Source organism: Dendropsophus ebraccatus, chromosome 4 (genome assembly GCF_027789765.1).
Source record: "Dendropsophus ebraccatus isolate aDenEbr1 chromosome 4, aDenEbr1.pat, whole genome shotgun sequence".
Taxonomy (NCBI): domain Eukaryota; kingdom Metazoa; phylum Chordata; class Amphibia; order Anura; family Hylidae; genus Dendropsophus; species Dendropsophus ebraccatus.
The window spans coordinates 124,998,889-125,012,892 of record NC_091457.1 but is presented as its reverse complement, the minus strand read 5'-3'; the positions used below and the strand labels follow the sequence as shown (position 1 = coordinate 125,012,892).

Sequence of the window (14,004 nt, the reverse complement as noted above, 5' to 3'; positions counted from 1 at the left end):
ACCTGAAAGGGCCAAAATACAGCCACAATTTATCATTACTACAGTTTTGCTTTTACTACAAAGTTGCGTTTCATATAAGCAGAAAAACTGGCTGAACAATCTGCATCTCACAATATGGGTGGTACAGAACTTTGGCTCGGACTATGTAGAGAGTTAAAGTTCTCCTGGTGTTCACATGGGATTCTACGTTATCCAGCTTCTCTCCATCATAGAAGAACATACTTTGCTATTCTGTGCATGGGAACAGTAACCAATGGGAGTGATTTTATGTCACCACTGCTATAAAAAGGATGATATGCAATACACCATTTGCCATTTTTTCTTTGCACTCTATGGCATTTTACCAAAATATTTTACCAAATTTCTTGAAAATTTTTATTTGATTTCCTCTTTTCTTTTGATTCTGTTTGTATAATAATACAATTACAACTGATAAATATTTAAAGATGTTTTCTGTGTATATTCTCAATTCATCAGTCATGACCCCCCACCATCTTCCTCCTCTTTTTTCGTGCCCTCCTCTGTCTGGCTAAAAGACATCTGGCTGCAGCAGGAGCCTCCCCCCTTTTTTCTCATCATAGCATCACCTTGTTACACAGCTTGTCACTGGGAATTCGAGTGGTGGTAGTGGTCTTAAAAAGCTCAACAATAACTTTCTGGAGCATATTAACCTCAATTATTTTTATGTAGTCTACCAGTTTGCCTGATAATTTTGAGGTGAATTTCACCTTTAAGGCCCCCATACACTTAATACTTTAGTCAGTTGAACCAGCCACTGGTAGTGGGTTCGGCTGTTAGAATAATCTGTATGGGGACTTCCCAAAGACAATGTTTATGGACATAGGGGACATATGGATTATGGACATGTTATGTTGTCAGTGATAAGCTTGTGCCAGAGCAGTCTGGTGGCCTCATCTCCTCTTAGGGAACACATGATCATTCGGATGACAGTTATTGACCTTTAGGCCAATGTAAGATGAGTATAATATGGCTGCAAGAGCTGACCGCATCATTGGGATCTATAGGTTGGTTAGGATCATTACACTTGTGGTCAGGTCAGACATGTAGCCTTAAAGAGGTTATCCAGCACTACAAAAACATGGCCACTCCCCCCCCCCCTCTTGTCTCCAGATTGGGTGGGGTTTCAAACTCAGTTCCATTGAAGTAAATGGAGCTTAATTGCAAACCACACCTAAACTGGAAACAAGAGAGGGGAAAAAACGGCCTTGTTTTTGTAGTGCTGGATAACCTTTTTAAAGTGGTTGTACAGAATACAGAAGACTACTGGAGCCTTATGGTACCTGGCACTCGCTCCTAGCGATTCCACATCCTTTTAAGACATGGAGGGGGTAGAAGATTTCAGCCATCTTGTTCTCCTACAAACAATCCCTTTAATTCGGACCAACTGTAATTCTCTCATCTGAAAGTGGCCTCTGAAAAGTTCACTCCCTTTAAATAATCCTTGAAAATAACTTGAGCCTTTCCTCACTTGAAGATCTAGCTATACTCCAACCCCAAGATAAACATGCAACTTCTGTTTGTGTTGATGCCCTGGTAAATTCTTAGAGCAATTTACAAGTCTGGCATTTTTATGATCCAGCATTTAACGGCAGCCACTTTGGCTTCTCCTCTCGATCATCCTCCTCCAAAGACTAATATTTAGTGCCTTACATTCTGCTTGTGGAAATATTGTTAGCGTTGGATTTAAATATACATTACAAATTAATGATGGCGTGTCAAAATTTTACGGCCTAATTTATTAACACTAATAAACTCACTTTCATTAGGACGTTATAAAAATCAGTATAAGGCGCCATTTTGACTATATAAAGCAATCTTTCTTCATTTTTTTTAAGGCATCTGCTTTACAAAAATATAATTTTCCAAAGGAAAGGAGTAAGTCAATAGATGTGGTAAGGCCGGTAGGTCAAGCTATGTTTTCTGTAGTGATATGCAAAATATATCTGCTAACGTGAGCCTTTGCCTCTAAGGGGTGTACTATCTAATTTGCATATCTCAAGCATGTCCATATTTATGGTCTAGTCTCTAGTAGAGATGATCGAACAGGGCTGTATCCCTGTTTTCCAGGTGGTACTTGGGCTGTCTCCACCTTCCCCACGGAACGGGAAGGCAGCGGGAGTCAAATTCCGATGGTTCGGGCTTGTACGAACCTAAACCTCGGCTCTGTTCGATCATCTCTAGTCTCTAGATGACCAATAGTCGTAAAATCATTTCAGAAAACTAGAATACAACCACACTTTAATACCTTGGTTCTTATGTGTGTGCTCATAAAATACAACCACATTGTGGTCTTCTAATCCTAGTCATTTGTGTTTATGCTTGAGATCTGTAAATTCTTAAGGGGGAAACCAGATTAGCCAGCGGATGACCACACTGGCACATAGAGGGTACGTATGAAGCAGTCACACACAGACCCTAGTGCCTGAGACCAAAAATCTCTCTACCACGTAAGAAGACACCTGTATTATGAATTGCATGGGTTGGTGTTACAGATTTTGCATTGAGAAGCTTTAGGTTACCCCTGCTTCGACCTCGAGAACCTTCAGAGCACCATGAAACTCCTGGCAGATGCTTACCTGGTTGGATTAAACCCAAGGCTTCTTTACTGGAATCCAACAGTCAAGCCAATAATGCAAGCCGTATTGTATGAAACTTTTTTTTTTGCCTATTTGAAGGGCAATGAATAACATGTCTTCGTCCATTTCATGATGTTAATTTTTAATTTTTATTTATTTTTTTGGATCATTTACTGTTTGTAATTCTGTGTGAATGATGTCTTATGCTCTTCGTAACATCTAGTATTGTAGATTTGCTGTTTTTTGATGTCTGTGCAGCCAGACACATCATTTTATGTCACCATCTGAATCACCTATTGTTCCAATTGTGAACCTGATATGTTCTGATTCTGTAGTTCTTGATGTTACATTTATGTTTTGTTTGAAATTTTATCTGGCCAATAAGGTTTTAGTGGACCAGGACCCTAATTCGATCTTCAGATGGATCCTATTGCATGTAGACAATGAGATATATATTTATTTGTTTCTTTGGTTATCTGGAATTTTGAGCGACCAGGTATTACCTGATGTCCTACTGGCAGCTTCTTACTAGAAAGTGATGAACTGTTTTACGGGAGTGTCTAGCTTTTAAATGTGTCTCGTGTATCTTCTACAGTAAAGTATCCTTCTCCTGCCCTGTTTGGGGCCAATGCATCCTCTCTTTTCCATATCTTACAGGATGGCATGAGAATTTAAACCCCCTTTTCAATCTCCTTTTGCATATAGAGGCTTTCTGTTTTGGAAACAGTCTACTCAATGTTCCTTGGCCCTATAATTTCTTTGTCCACCAATTTCAGCCATTTCCCTTTGTGTTTCTAACCTGCCCTACAAATAGATTTAAAACAGGTCACTATGAGCTACTGCTCAGCTCTGTATGGCCCATTTTTTAAGAAACCCCATGCCATATCCATGTGATGATGATCACACAGAGCTATGTCGTCTTAGATTAGATCGTTCAATTCTAATTAAATCTTAGACATGTCTAAAAGTCAGCTTTCGCCTCGGTTGAAAATTCACACTATCCCCATGCATTTGACTGATTAGCCCCCTACAAGACTTGTCTTTTAAAGGGCAGGATCTGTGGCTGCTGATAACTGGCCTAGATTTGCAAACAGAATAAACCCCTGCTGTTCTATCGGTGGCGCCTGCCCTATCTCTCCCTTTCTGCTTTCCTGCCCGGTTTCTTCCTGCGTCGCCTCTTTGGTTCTGTTGGGTGTTTATTCTGGATTCTGCTGTCTTGCTGTGTGACACCTGGCAACTTTGTGTAATTAGTTCCCTGGCAATTCATAACCGGTCTATAATTGAGTTTCCCATTCATAAATGCCATTGAGGTAAATTATAACACCGGGGAATGTCGGCTCAGCAGTGTTATGAATGAGGCCGCTCTCCTGCCGTATGCTCCTAGATTTTCTACAGCTGACTTAGTGTATTTTGTATATTTGAAACGCTAAGTCAACATTTCATATATGCATATGGATTGTGAGGACATAGGTATAAATTTAGTTCTGTGTGTATGAATGTGTGTGCATTCATATACACACACACATATATAATATCTCTCTCTCTCTCTCTCTCTCTCTCTCTCTCTCTCTCTCTCTATATATATATATATATATATATATATATATATATATAATATAGTGTGTGTGTGTGTGTGTACACACACACACCATAGAAGTAGATTAAAAATGCATCTTTTGTGCTGTTTTACCCAGAGTTCCATGACCACAATGTTCATAATGGATCCATAACAGCTGTGTCGGATCAGTTTCCTAGTAAATATCAGTAATGCTGATTTGATTTGAATGCTGAAAGAACAAATAGGTGACATATACCTTCTTTTTTTTTTTCTTTTGCACCATCAGGATTTTTGACAGTATTTTGGAGGCCTTAGAAGGGTACTCTAGCAGTATCAAAAAGTGCAAGAGATTTGTAACTTCTTTAAAAAAACAAAACAAAAACTCTAGTCTTCAAGTACTTATTGCTGCTGTATGTCCTACAGGAATTGGTGTATTCTTTCCAGTCTAACACAATGCTCCCTCCTGCCACACCTGTCCGTGATAGGAACTATCCAGAGCAGTAGCAAATCCCCATAAAAAAAAGCTCTTCTGCTCTCCAGACTGGGAAGAATACACCATTTTAAATTTAGCTGGATTACCCCTTTAAAGTGTTACTGTCATTCAACAAAACCTTTAACATGTCTGTCAGGTATGAGTGTGCAGACCCCCACCGTTTGCTAGAATGAGTCCTGTGCCTTTTTCTTGGCTCGCTTTTCTCGTCATCTCGCTGCAGAAGACAAATTCTATTGTAAGTCTATGAAGCCCGAAAGGAGAGCTGATAATAAGGCGCAATATTATATAGTACTGGAGAGAAAGGGCTGTCCTTGGAAGGGATCCTCCCTTTAATAGTACAGTGAGATCATCCCCCAGCCCCCTCAAATGTCCATATTAGATACCTGTATGTTATAGGCCATGTATGGTTCTAAGAGAAGAAGAAGAATTACCAAGAAAAAAAGAAAGTGTTATGGAAACTTTGCTTGTACATTTACCTCACCAGGATCTCACATGTTCTGTTGTTATGTTATGTATACTGTATATGTAAAAGATCTCTACGTCTTAGATGGACAACAGTAAAGCCAAATAAACAACGCCACACTATTGATAATAAACCTTGCTCATATGTTCTTCTTTTTTATTGTAAATTTATTTACCAGGTAACTCAAGCATGGAGATCCGCCCTTCCGCCAACAAGATGGAATGGATCGTTCCCTTAATGGTGGTCTCGGCCTTGACTTTCTTCTGCTTGGTCCTGCTTATCGCTGTGCTGGTCTACTGGAGGTGAGCATTGAGAGATCATTGATTCGGGGTTGTGCTGTGTCCTAGACTAATTGTACTGAAGCAGAGGGAAGATATTCTTTATTTGACCATATTTTAGCTGCTAGTTTCGGTGTCTACAAATAGACTACAAATAGACTTTTAGACAAATAGACTGAGCACGGCACCAGCACGTATAGCCAAATATTGCTTAATATGGTATCTTCATTACATTCTTGGTGTCTGGGATGTGGTGATGTGAGTCCGTTGTCCACCAGGAAGTAGGAGCAGCAGGTAACTTTATTAGCTATATATTCTATGACCACAGTTGTGGCTGTATCTGCACAGCTCAGAAAGGTGAGGGCTTAACCTGTTGTGTTTCTTTGCCCTAACCTGGCATTGGGCGGCTATGTTATAAGGGGCTTTGTCTTTTGAATTCATTTTTTTTTTTTGTCTTGAAAATGGCCTCCTAAGCCCAGTTCTCAGGTAGGTGGCTTAAAAATCCCCCCCCCCCCCAAAAAAAAAAAAAATCTATATGACCAGCTGGCTGACATAACCAGTAGAAATGAGAAATGGATTCCAGATATCTTTATGGCTTTCTAAATTGTGGACAATTCTAAATTTGAGGGTGTTGCCTGGTGTTCTAAAGGAGAATGATCATATCAGCAGGTTAGACGAATCTAAGCTGCTGATAGTCCCCTTTAGTGCCGGGGAAGTTGAGGAGGAAGGTATGTGTGTTACCTTCCTCCTCAGTGCCGTTCCCGCACTGTTAGTCAGGATAAACTCCGTTCTGGAGCACTGCCGTGTCATCAGTCCCAACCCATCTACTGATGACTAAAGGTCCTCTGGAGAAGATTTTACTCTGATTAACAGCGCAGGACCAACACAGAGGAGGAAGGTAACACACATACTATCCCCCTCCGTCCCTGGGGCTATCAGCAGGATAGATTTGTCTAACCTGCTAATAGTTTCCTTTTAATGACTGACAACCCCAACCCATCAATTGGTGTCCTTAATTTGCTCTACTTTTATAACCCATCAGCTTTAAAACAGTGTTTCCTAGGATTCTCATAGTATTGCATATAAGTATTGCCACAGGTTACCAAACCACAGGCAAACCAGTCTATAAGTAGTCACACCGGTGAGTTAATTCCCAGTTTAATGAAGGTGGTCAGGCTAAATTATCCATGCAGTGGACTTTATCCATAGATCACAGCATGGTTATCATGCAGATTTTACTTTGAAGTTTTTTTCCTTTTACATTTCTTCAGGCCTGAAGGCAGAATTTCCTCAGATTTAAGTATAGTATGCTTACTTTTGATGTAATATTTTTTGACTGTGTGCCAGGGTAAAGTATAACGTGTGTCTAAAGCACTCCAGCATTCAAATTTTCAAAACTAATTTAAATGTCAACTTTTTTTTTTTTTTTTTACGAGATTGGGCGTGAGTAGCGGCGATGTATTCTAACATGTCATTCTGCTCAGTCAGCCGTGATTACAGGCCTTTTTGTGAGAGATTTTCTTTTGCATCCAGCCTGGCATTTAGAGTTTGTTGTGTCTTTTGAAGCAGACTGGGATATTAAGCAAGTTTGTTGCCTATTAAATTGCTCATTTTGCTTACTCACTCCAGTACAAGTACAGTATTCAATAAGAGGCTGTTCGTCTATGACAAATGCAGTTGTAGATGTAAACCTAATGGGATTAATAGGTTCTATATTTACTGCCACTTATGTTAAATTGCTAAAGTTTCTGCCTTTGATCTGTGTGGAATAGATCTAGGACTTTGCTGACTATCCTTGGCTTCTCAAGACCTATTTGTATCTACTGTAGTAGTTGACATTTCCAAATCTTATTCTTATATAGCACCAATAGAGCCATATTTCGCGGGTCCCTGACAACAATAAGGCTCACAATCTCAAACTCGCCCATTAGGGCCAATCTAAATACCTGACACCTTTACCATGTCTACTACTGGTTAGATGGGAGACCTATTGGCATAGAGTTGCCCACACATGGCCATACCCAGCCTGTGCTGTACTGAAAACACATATATGACCCATTAAACCTCAGTTCTAGAGTTTAAAGGTGTCTTTTTGGCCGACCGTTATCGCCATCATCCTCCTTACATGCATGAATGTCCGGCATGGCCTGACTACCACCAGTTTGCTCAGGCGCCGTCTTATTTCAGAGAACAAAGGGATTGGGTTGTGACAACCATGGCCGAATCCCCGTCTCTACTGACATCATATGCGGTGGAGAGTCGGGAGGTCCCCCCTCACACCTTATACTAATGGCTGAACCTGCTACTGGTATGAGGGCCCAAAGGCTAGGCCTACATAGCTATTTAGTCCTACAACCTCTACAATGTAACAGACAAGGAAGTTATTTATTTTTTTTACGAGTAAATAAAACAGGAGCTGAGAACCCTGTAAACATTCAGTCGCCGTTTCTACTTTCCTTCCTAATTAGAAATGTTGATATTTCACGGTTTCACCTAAAACCTGCAAGTATTTGTGTTGTTAAACATGCAAATTGCGCCATATGCCACTGGCTGGAGGCTGTATACTGTCAGTGTGTGTTTCATAGCTGAAATAATAGATGGAGATTTACTCTGCAGACAGATGTGCCGAACATGCAGGGGGTTGGGGCACCTTTTATTGATGGGGTTAGCTACAATGAGGCTCAAAATAACCTGAAAGAGCCATGGCAGGTATATAAATTAGAGGTAGGATAAGGAATAATAAAATGGCCTAGGGTACCCCGGAAACCGGAGCGCTCTTCATTATCTTACTGGAGTCATTTGCATTTAAGAGCTTGATTTGATCGCAATGTTCAATTTCAGGGGAAGAGGTAAATCAGCCATTTTCCTGGATCTCAGTGTTCATATTTCACACGGAGGGAAATCAAACAGCAAGTGATAGGCTCCGAGCAGTGATTTGTGGAAGCGACTCTGATTTCTAAAGCTTGGGGTGGTAGATCAGTCGGATTTAAAACTTGTTTCAGATTGTGCGGAGAAGAAACTCTTACTCCGCTCTTGTCCCCCTATCTTAACAGCTGCAGCTGTGTTTCTCTAAATATCCGCTCTGGATGTAAACACATTAGCGCTGCATAAACACCTTGATTTACTAGAGGGGAAGACGGAGCACAGAGACAGACGGAGCGTGTACATCCAGGGTGTCGATCAAAATGGAGTCAACTCCGCAGTTTTCTTAGAAGGCTATTATTGCTTTTATATACTTAAATACAGTATATTAAGAGGATCCATCATTGGATTATGCTGCCATCCTTAGAGAGAATGTGTCTCTGAAAACTATCTGAATCTGAAAACTACTTATTGTTTTAATATTTTAGGGGTACTGCAGAAAAAAAAATAGTTTGAAAATTAGCTAGTGGCAGTAAGCTATATAGATTTGTAAATTTATTTAAAAAAAAAAACCTCAAATCTTCCAGTACTTATCAGCTGCTGTATGTCTTTTAGGAAATGGTGTATTTTTTCAGTCTGACATGGTGCTTACTGCTGCCACCTCTGTCTGTGGCAGGAACTGCCTAGAGTGGTAACACCCAGCCCCAGACACACGGCAACCAGACCTTGGTTAGGACTAAGGTGAGGAGCAAGGTGTAGGTGCAAGTGTCCAACTTTATGCAACTTTCAAACTTTACTTATCAAAGGTATCTCAGTGCAAAAATAGTCACAAACAGTGCTCAAGTACTTAGTGCAAAAATCAGCAACAGAATTCCAACAGGCAAAACAAGTTGATAAAAGGAAACAGTAGTAGGTGTCAGGGACCGAATAGGAGGGCTCCTTGCCTAATGTACTAGGTACTAGTGTTTGAAGATACCCTCGTACTCCCGTATGGATGAGTCCCAGTTATCTCACCTAACAGCCTTCTTCCCCACAGTGTCGGATTTCCGTCCTAATAGGGTAGTACGAGTCCCAGGTCTCTGCTCTGGGTGTAGCTGGCATATAGAATCTTTCCTAGTAAGCTGAGCGTCTGTCAGTAGAGAGTGGCTTGCTGGCACTGTGCTCTACTGCAGGTACAATCTTGACAAATCCGTTGCCAAGGCAAGGGGTGAGACTCCCTTGTCTCAGACTTCCCTGGGGGTCTAGTCTAGCAACCCATACTGGTTGGGTAGCTAGTTGTCTGGAACAAGTCTGCTCCCCTCTCTGTCTGGAACTGGACTGAATACCTCAACGAAGTGCAGACTAACTACGGCAGGGAGTGTGTACAGCTGTGCTGTGAGGGTGTGACATCTAGTGGTTGGAGTAAGGGATTCCACCTGTGACACTAGAGTGAGACACTTTTTTACCAAAGTTTAAGAAGAAAAAGAAAACATGTAGTGGGTCACTACATTAGTATCCACTGGAAGTACAAAACAAATACACAGCCAGCCGTGATCTTGAACTGTAAAACTGATATAGAGAATAAAGTGTAAAATTATAGAACGTCATATAACTACATGTAAAAAGAACAGCACTACCCCTTTAAGTATTAAAAATGTTGTTCTGTAGTTCACTAGTTACATATGATTTTGGGAAAGCTGAACGATGACCAGTGCTGTTCATACTGAAGGGATAGCAATGGTTATATAAGTATGCAATTTATGAGTCTAGGAGAGGAGAATTTGGTTTGGTCTCTGTTCGTGCTGTATGTGCCAAATGTACATCAGAGACATGTTACCAAAGCCCTTCATGCTAGACATATCCCTCAATCCAGGCTCCAGTGGAAGTCATATTGCTCATAACATCAGTTCTTCTAGTGATTTGGAGTGATACATCCAGATCTCCCCTGAGCACTGTATTGGTCACAGACTAAGGGTCCTATCAGACAAAGTGATCTACAGGCGGAAGCAAGCACCAACCTGTCAGTTCAGCGCTCAATTTCTCCTCGCTCCCTGCTTGCTGTCCGTGCTATTACACACACACACACAGACGTCGAGTGAGAGGGACTGCGGGCACGTGCAGGACCCCTGGGGTCATATTACACTAAATGATTAGCAGTCGTACTTTGCCGATAGCTGGCCGCACTGGCCAATAATCGTTTTGTGTAAAAGCTGATGCACAGTGTCTGCTGATCGCTCCATGTAATAGGATTATAAACCGCAGATTCAGTTCTTAGGCATATTCCTAAACAAAAATTGGGTCCAGAGATTATCTATGGGAATTGAATTAGATTTTTGGAGGGTTCTGATGGGAGGTGGTATCTAGTCCGGACCACTTTCTTGTTTTGTTTTATATTTTACTTTGCCAAAGTGACTTTGTAACTTAAATTATTCTGCAGACTACAGTACAGAGCTGTATGAATTGTCAGCCTTTACCCCTTGCTTTTACCTTGTCACCTGCCGGTGCAGAATGAATTCGCTATCAGCACCTGATAACGTCTCCTGAAGCTGCTAATTGATGAGCTGCAGGGAAGAAAAACATCTACATCAAACCCAGAAACAGACGTCCAATTTCATACAGGGATTGAGAGACACTGCATTACTTGTACAATTAAATTCCCCAGCTCCCCAGTGACCTCTATTAAAGCAGCGTTGGCTCCTCCGACCCTTCGGAGACTCGGGAACATAAATTGCATATGCACCTTGGCTCTCCGTCGTCATTCATTACAGGTTGAATAGCAGCGGTTTTAAATCCTCAATGCCAGGAGCGCTTCTGCTGCCTGTTAATCTCAAAAACTTCCAGGGTTTCATCAATATATTTACTTAGGGTGTCTGTCTTTGGTAACTTTAAGCGAAAAAGGATTAAGCAAATCTACTAGAGGGTAATGGGAAAATTGGAAGTGATGGTAGACTGGCAGGACGTAGGCCTAGACCTGCAGTAAATATATGTTTTTGGTGAACTTCATGTCCATAATACAAAGATATTGCTGAGTCAATTAACTTTATGGAGTAGAGCATAGGGGACATTGAAAGTTTTCATTATTTTACTTGTCTTATTTATAGTTCTCTGAGGTCGGATCTTAAAAGGGTACTCCAGCAAAAAAAAAAAAATCTTTCAAATCAACTGGTTTCAGAAAGTGCTAGAGATTTGTAATTTATGTCTATTTGAAAATCTCCAGTGTTCCAGTACTTATCAGCTGCTGTATGTCCAAGAGGAAGTGGTGTATTCTTTCCAGTCTGACACAGTACTCTCTGCTGCCACCTCTGTCTGTGACAAGAACTGTCCAGTGCAGTAGCAAATTCCCGTAGAAAACCTCTTCTGCTCTCCAGACTGGAAGGAATACACCACTTCCTAAAGGACATACAGTTCAAACCTGTCCAAACCTGAATGCTCTGCATCCGGTGGCTGAAAAATTTGGATGCAGCCCTATGGCGGCCTGGAAGACATGTAAACAGGTATAGACCGTATCCATGTTTTCTAGGACTCCCCAGGGCTGCATCCAACTTCTTCAGCCACCGGTTTTCAAATAGAGTGTTCGGGTTTGGACTAACCCAAGCTAGCTCGAGATTTATTCATCTCTACTGGTCATTACTAAGCAGGTTTGTCCTGGCCACATAGTTGCTGTGAATGTTTGGTTTGTACCCTCCCCCCCCCCCCCCCCAAACAAGAGGTCTCTGCTTTTCTGCGGCATCAGAAATAAATGGTGATCAGAGCCCATTGTTCTCCATAAACATCTGTGAGCAGAGCCTCATCTCTCTGAAGGCAACAATGTTCGAGATTGTTCATGCCATATGCCTAATAGTTATGCATGTAAAGATATACAGATTACGTTACACCCCCAGTGACACAATACTGTACTTTACGTGATCGATTACCGGGCTGTGAGGTAATTGTCGTTACTTGTTCTCCTGACACAATAAATTTGGCCTCCCTGAAGATGATAGGACGGCCAAGTTGTAAACTGTATAAATATTTAAGTTTCCTTATCGCTGCATATACATATTTAAAGAGCCAGTGACTGGAAAGACTGATATTGTGTCTGGCACCTATTTGTAGTAGCACTACATTTCGTAGGACCAAGAAACTAAAGCAGATCATGTAATGGGTGCCGAACCTGCCCTGAGCATAGCCGATTCATAGTTCAGTCTGGGCCAAAGGAGGTGGCATATAATACACAGATCCGAAGAACAGCTAAGAGAATCCCTGTTATGTTCCTCCCCTTCAAACCCTGCACTGGCCATCATACATATATCTGTAGGACTGGAATACTTCCTAACTTTTTGTAGAAATTTTTGAAAACTTTTTGTTAATTGTTGCTTCTATGGGCAGATGATTTTCATATGTCATAGCTTTCCACCTGGATGTTATGACATAATGGAAAAGTTTTTTCAAGTAAGGAGAGGACTAAAAACATGGACCATCTGAATTAGCAAAGTGTGATGGATACTTCTGTGTTTATACCTTTTGAAATACAGTGGACCTACGCCAGGTAGGGATTAAAAGACCTTCACATTTAAGGGACTTATATACCTTCAATAATCATTCGGCCTACAGGTATTTCTGACAGGTAATGTATAATCAGTTTTGGGAAAGGACTAAAAGATGTCCGTGCAGCACTTGCTAAATGATGATCAAACCGTGTATTAGACTAAGTAAACGAGTGCAGATCTAGCAGATCGGTGCTTGTTTACATTATTAATTGGCCCGTTTAATAGGACCCATACCCTTCTCTCCACCAATGTCATCTGTATAGCTACCTTTACATCAGCAAACTTATGTTTTAAGCTGAGAAATTTGCATGTTTTAATATAGGCGAATGAGTGGCAAGTGCCTATCTGACAGATTCCCCTTAGGCTCTCACAGTATTGCTGCCATTACACCTTAGTAGACCAACTGAAGTACGGCAAAGCTCCTGTTGGCTTTCAACTGTGAAAATGCACAAAGTAGAAATGGCAGGTAGCTTATAACACTGCGTAGAGTAGCCTATGGCTAGAATTAATAATGTTGGGTAAGGAAGGATTGTGACCATTACATAGTACTTCTATACAAATGAAGCTCTTTATTTCCTGGCTTATAGTCAAATTGTAAATCTTTCCTAATTTTTTTTTCTTAGCATTTACGTATTTTGGTCTTGTTGCCAACTGAAAATAGCACAATTTTTCACACGACGAAGCATCAACAAATAAGTCATCCCTTTACCCTTGTATACTATTTGAAGGGTGACAGCAGTCCCACTGTATACTGTTATTTAAGGGTACAGTACATTACTATTTCAGATGGGCAGGATCAGAAGTATACCCTGATGTTCCGGGGCTCAATGCTAGTTGTAACAGGGTCCTTACTATTGTAATAAAGGATTATCTATATGTGGCAGAGGGGTCTTTGGGCCTCTTCAGATACCAGGGCCTGGGTGCGACTGCTGCCTTTGCACTAAATAATGCTACATCCCTAATCAAGACAGTAAGGCCGATTTCCCACAAGTGTAATACAGATGCATATTTGTGTTCATACTAAAGAGAATGTACCATGAGGTACATTCGCTTTAAGTGTAGCATATCAATAGAACGACACTTGTGTGGGGAGCCAGTGCCGCGGTTCCTTTTTGAACTGAGGCCCGGTTCCCATGCATAGCGCCAGTCTATTACGGGCACCGACCCGGGCTGAAGCACTGGAGGCGGGCCAGCCGGCCCCCAGTGGAAGGAAACCCCTGCCCCTCTGTGACACGGCTCCATTGA

General features: G+C 41.3%; 1 protein-coding gene across 3 annotated transcripts in view; it reads left to right on the top strand.

Moving 5' to 3' along the window:
* PTPRG (protein tyrosine phosphatase receptor type G) overlaps nt 1-14,004 on the top strand; it is a 403,269-nt gene that overhangs the window by 315,220 nt on the left and 74,045 nt on the right. For all 3 annotated transcript variants that reach the window (XM_069966943.1, XM_069966945.1, XM_069966944.1), the window contains one exon: nt 5,290-5,413. In XM_069966943.1, coding sequence (XP_069823044.1) covers nt 5,290-5,413 — 124 coding nt within the window. The remainder of the gene's footprint in view (nt 1-5,289; nt 5,414-14,004) is intronic.